The 5,462-nt window shown below is 49.8% G+C and overlaps 1 protein-coding gene across 1 annotated transcript in view; it reads right to left on the bottom strand.

The window, feature by feature from the left end:
- FAM213A (family with sequence similarity 213 member A) overlaps nucleotides 1-5,462 on the bottom strand; it is a 21,914-nt gene that overhangs the window by 3,371 nt on the left and 13,081 nt on the right. The window contains exon 4 of the mRNA XM_015417451.1: nucleotides 4,773-4,913. Within this exon, the coding sequence (XP_015272937.1) occupies nucleotides 4,773-4,913 (141 nt within the window). The remainder of the gene's footprint in view (nucleotides 1-4,772; nucleotides 4,914-5,462) is intronic.

Genomic DNA, 5,462 nt, shown 5'->3' with positions numbered 1-5,462 from the left:
TCTAAAGTTTTAGAAGGGAAATACAGAAAGATATCATATGAAGACAGGTGCTGCCCATGGGAGAAGTGGAATCTATGTTCCACATGTTCTTTTGCTGTCCTTCTCATCAGGTTTATAGAGCCAGTTTGGTGTAGTGGTGAAGTGTGCGGACTCTAATCTGGGAGAACCGGGCTTGATTCCCCACGCCTCCACTGGCACCTGCAGGATGACCTTGGGCAAGCCATAGTTCTGATAAGAGCTGTCCTTGAAAAAGAGCCGTTTCTGTCAAGAGCTCTCTCAGCCCCACCCACCTCACAGCGTGTCTGTTGTGGGGAGGGGAAGGGAAAGGAGTTTGTTAGCCGCTCTGAGACTCCTTTGGGTAGTGAAGGGCGGGGTATAAATCCAATCTCTTCTTCTCTATAGGGATAAGTTTATTGCCCTCCTCTTGGAGAGACCAGCACTTGATGCAGATAGTGCTGATCTAGAGAGACTTTTGATAGAGGAAAATCAGCAGATCTCCAGGCAGATAGCAAAATTCTGCTGGCAACTGGTCAAATTTCACAATAAGAAGCAGATCAAGTAGAATCCTTATTTACCCTTTTGCATGACTCATAAGTAGTTCAGTTTTAAACATCTTATAATTATCTTGCTAAAATGGACTGTTAAACCTTTCTCCTTTTAACATTTTAATGACTTTAAGGTTATATGTTTATTTTTAGAGCTGAAAGCTAATTTGTATTATTTTGATAAATGGTCTTTGACCGCAAATAAACATAATCCGTTCAATGGCAGAGCTGTGACTGGAAGCTCTGAATGGGCCTGCTAGTTACTCAAGGCCAATCTATTTAAAATAAAATAAAAAAACAGGCCACAATCGAGCGTAGAAAAAGGCCTTTTGCCCCCCAGGATAATAGTTTGAAGCAGGCAGCCATTTTGGTTTGGAGACCAACAAGATTCCCAGGGCATTATCTTTCAAGAGTCAAAGTTTTGTTTGAGAGCCAGTTTGGTGTAGTGGTTAGGAGCGCAGACTCTAATCTGGGAGAACCGGGTTGGATTCCCCACTCCTCCACTTGCAGCTGCTGGTGTGACCTTGGGTCACTCACAAGTTCTCTCAGAGCTGTTCTCTCAAGAACAGTCCTCGAAAGGGCTCTCTCAACCCCACCTACCTCACAGGCAGTGTTCCCTCTAAGCTGAGTCAGCGTGAGCTACAGTTTTTTAGCCTCCAGCTCACACATTTTTTTGCCTAAGCTCAGGCAGGAGGGCTCCAGAGCAAACTAATTTATGCAGCAGCCACATCGCTCGCTCACAGCTCTAATGCCAGTAGCTCACAAAGGAGAATTTTTGCTCACAACACCCCACAGCTTAGAGGGAGCACTGCTCCCAGGGTGTCTGTTGTGGGGAGGGGAAGGGAAAGGAGACCGTAAGCCGCTCTGAGACTCCTCCGGGTAGTGAAGGACCGGGTATAAATCCAATCTCTTCTTCTTCATCAGGTACCAGAGGAAGGAAGCATTGACTCTCAAAAGCTGATGCCCTGGAAGCCTTGTTGGTCCTTAAGGTGGTACTGGATTCGAGTCCAGATCTTTTGCCCCCAACCGGCTCTGAATTTGTACTGCGTTACGGTCATGAGGTTTCTTGACTGCCATTAACTGTCAAGAGGAGCAGAATATAGTTTTGGGCAGGGCTTTTTTTTTGTAGAAAAAGCCCAGCAGGAACTCATTAGCATAATAGGCCACAACCAACAGCAGAAACTCATTAGCATATTAGGCCACAGCCCTGACAGCAAAGCTCATTGGCATATTAGGCCACACACCCCATGTTACCAGAGGTTTGCTCATCCAGCCACGCCCACCTTTTGCTTCTTATTCTGTGGACCTTGTTTGGGGTCAAAACCCAGGGCCTTTTTTTGGAGCAGGAACTCCTTTGCATGTTAGGCCACACACCCCTAATGTAGCCAATCCTAATGCGTTTCTGCTGTTGGGTGTGGCCTATCATGCTAATGAGTTCCTGCTGGGCGTGGCCAACTCGGGAGCCAGCCGGAACTCCGTTCCTGTGCGTTCCTGCCCAATAATAGCCCTGGTTTTGGGAGGAGGCAGAGGAGCAGATTGGAACTCGGCCCTGTGTGGTGGAGGGCCACCTCTGGTGCCACGCCTTCCGGCAGAATGCCGGGTTGGGGCGGGAGGAGTGGAGAGAAACTGCCACCCAAAAGAGTGATCTACTGCCTGTCCACCCAGTTCAAGACCCTGAAAATCTGCCTCCCATAAATAACCCAGCTGTTTCTACTTTCCTCTCCCAGACATGCCTGTAGTCGTCAACAGGCACACACCGAAGTTTAGTCAACATAGCAACACATCCATTAGTTACCTCCCACCTCTGATCCCTTCGGGGGACAATCTGTCAGCTTACTTGTTACAACTCTTCCTTTTTTTATTTTTAGCTTAAACGGGGACAGGCCCCCGTTTTTTACCCTCCGCAATTGGACGAAGAAGTGAAGAAACGGCGGCCCTAATCTTTCTGTCGATCTGTGCGTGTTCGCAGGGAAAAGGCTTGCAAGGACACGCCAACACTTGAAAGGTTAAAGACCGTCTCCCTTGCACGTTTACCAACGATGTATAAATAGAAAAGCCAAAAAAGCTGCTTAGCCTGGTAAGAAGTAGGGCGGCTGAGCTAATCTACACGCCACGGATCTCCCCACAGACCTTCGTGTTATACCCCATGCAACTTGGGAGAGGTTTGTGAGGGGTCGAACTGGAGTGGCAACCAGTGTTCCCTCTGAGCTGAGTTAGTGTGAGCTAGCTCACAGTTTTCCAGCCTCCGGCTCACAGATTTTTGTCTTCGCTCAGGAAGGAGGGCTCCAGAGCAAACTGATTTGCGCAGCAGCCAAATAGCTCACTCACAACTTTGACGCCAGTAGCTCACAACGTAGAATTTCTGTGCACAGGACTACACAGCTTAGAGGGAGCATTGGTGGCAACCAACCGCACCATAAGGGCTCTGACACAGATTCATGCACAACTGAGTCAGGAAATCAGGCACAGGCAGGAGCCAGTGTGCTGTAGCGGATTCAGTGTTGTGGCTCAACGGCAGAGCATCTGCTTGGCATGCGGAAGGTCCCCGGTTCGATCCCCAGCATCTCCAGTGAAAAAGGGGGTGGGTGATGTGAAAGACCTCTACCAGAGACCCCAGAAAGCCAGTACGGATCTGAGCAGACAACGCTGACTTTGATGGACCAAGAGTCTCATTCAGTACCAGGCAGCTTCATGTGCCGGACAAGGAGCTGGGAGACCCAGGTTCAAATTCCTCGCTCTGCTACGGAGCTCGCCGGGTGACTGTTCTCAGCCTAACCTACCTCACAGGTTGGCCGCAAGGACAAAACGGGGGAAGGAAGAGTCATGTATGTCAGCCTGAGCTCCTCGCAGGAAGGGCGGGGATAAAAACGTGCCAGATATGTAGGGGGTCTGGATCAAACGCAAAGAAATCCCATTTGGGAAGTCTCTCACACTCACGTTGGATTCAAGAAGAAGAGAAGAGATTGGATTTATACCCCGCCCTTCACTACCCAAAGGAGTCTCAGAGCGGCTTACAAACTCCTTCACCTTCCCCTCCCCACAACAGACACCCTGTGAGGTAGGTGGGGCTGAGAGAGCTCTTGACAGAAACTGCTCTTTTTCAAGAACAGCTCTGACAGAACTATGGCTTGCCCAAGGTCATCCAGCAGGTGCAAGTGGAGGAGTGGGGAATCAAGGCCGACTCTCTCAGATTAGAGTCTGTGCACTTAACCACTACACTAAACTGGCAAGAAGAAGAAGAAGAAGAAGAGGAAGAGGAGGAGGAGGAGGAGATTGGATTTATACCCCGCCCTTCACTTGGAGTCTCAGAGCGGCTTACAAACTCCTCTCCCTTCCCCTCCCCACAACAGACACCCTGTGAGGCAGGTGGGGCTGAGAGGATTCTGACAGAAACCACCCTTTTTCAAGAACAGCTCTTATCAGAACTATGGCTTGCAGATGCAAGTGGAGGAGTGGGGAATCCAACCCGGTTCTCCCAGATTCGAGTCCGCGCACTTCACCACGACACCAAACTGGCCTAATGCTGGCCCGACCAGGAAGACAGAAAAACAAAAACATTTTCAGAGGGTTGTAAAAGAGCTCTGACACGGGAGGTTTAGTGTCCTCACTGCAGAAGCGGGCCACTGACCAAGCAAGACACCGATTTAGGCCAAAATATACTGAAACACTTCTGTGGAGAGCAATGTTCCCTCTAAGCTCTGGAGTCTTGTGAGCAAAAATTCTCCTTTCTGAGCGACTAGCATGAAAGTTGTGAGCGAGGGATCTGGCTACTGCATCAATTAGTTTGCTCTGGAGCCATCCTTCCTGAGCAAAGACAAAAATCCGTGAGCCGGAGGCTTAAAAACTATGAGCTAGCTCACACTAACTCAGCTTAGAGGGAACACTGGTGGAGAGTTGTTCCCTCTAAGCTGTGGAGTCTTGTGAGCAAAAATTCTACTTGGTGAGCCACTGGCCTTAAAGTTGTGAGCGAGCGATTTGGCTTCTGCATAAATCAGTCTGCTCTGGAGCCCTCCTTCCTGAGCAAAGACAAAAATGTGTGAGCCGTAGGCTAAAAACTGGGAGCTAGCTCACACTAACTCAGCTTAGAGGGAACACTGGTGGAGACTAAAAAAATGGCCATTTAGATTGAGGGGCTCAAAACTTCTGAGGAGAATTTTTTTTTGGGGGGGGGGGTGTTCCTCTCTCTCTTTCCAGTCTCGGGACCACTTGACAGGCACGCCGCCTCACCTTTTCATCCAGGAAGACATCTCCCTCGAAATAGGGTTGAAAATCCTCCACTTCCGTGCCGATCTTCTCTTTAACGACAGCATAAAGCGGGACCCCCAGCTGGCTGAGCTGGGGCTTCAGAGAGGACAGCTCGGCAGCCTCCTGAAAGCAAGACGAGCATCGCGATATCAGGGGACAGACTCGGAAAGCGCGGTCCAAGGGTCACGGGGGCCTGACCAGTATCCGGAAAGAAGCGGATTCAAGTCCAGCCAGGAAACTCAGTGGGTGATTCTAGGCCCGTCACTCTCTTTTAGCCTCGCCTCCTTCACAGTGTTGTTGTATGGACAGGACAACCATCTGTGACACCCAATGCTTTTCAGAGGGGGAGGTGGAATAAAAATGTACCAGATAAATCACCGGCAGCCATTCCGATTTGGCCAAGCCTAAGAAGACTTGAAGGAGCTGCGGTGGCTCAAGTGGTTAAGACGCTGAACTGCAGGCTGTGGAAGGTCGGTAATTCAGCAGTTCGAGACCTGAGTGTGCCGCGTGACGGAGTGAGCTCCCGTCTCTAGTTCCAGCTCCTGCCAATCTATCAGTTCGAAAGCAAGAAATTGCAAGTAGATAAATAGGTACCACTTCGGTGGGAAGGTAACGGCGTTTCGTGCGCCTCGGTGTTTAGTCATGCCGGCCACATGACCACGGAAACGTCTT

The sequence above is a fragment of the Gekko japonicus genome, unplaced genomic scaffold, assembly GCF_001447785.1.
Source record: "Gekko japonicus isolate JY-2015 unplaced genomic scaffold, Gekko_japonicus_V1.1 scaffold2974, whole genome shotgun sequence".
NCBI classification, from domain to species: domain Eukaryota; kingdom Metazoa; phylum Chordata; class Lepidosauria; order Squamata; family Gekkonidae; genus Gekko; species Gekko japonicus.
This window is presented reverse-complemented; position numbering and strand designations above follow the sequence as displayed.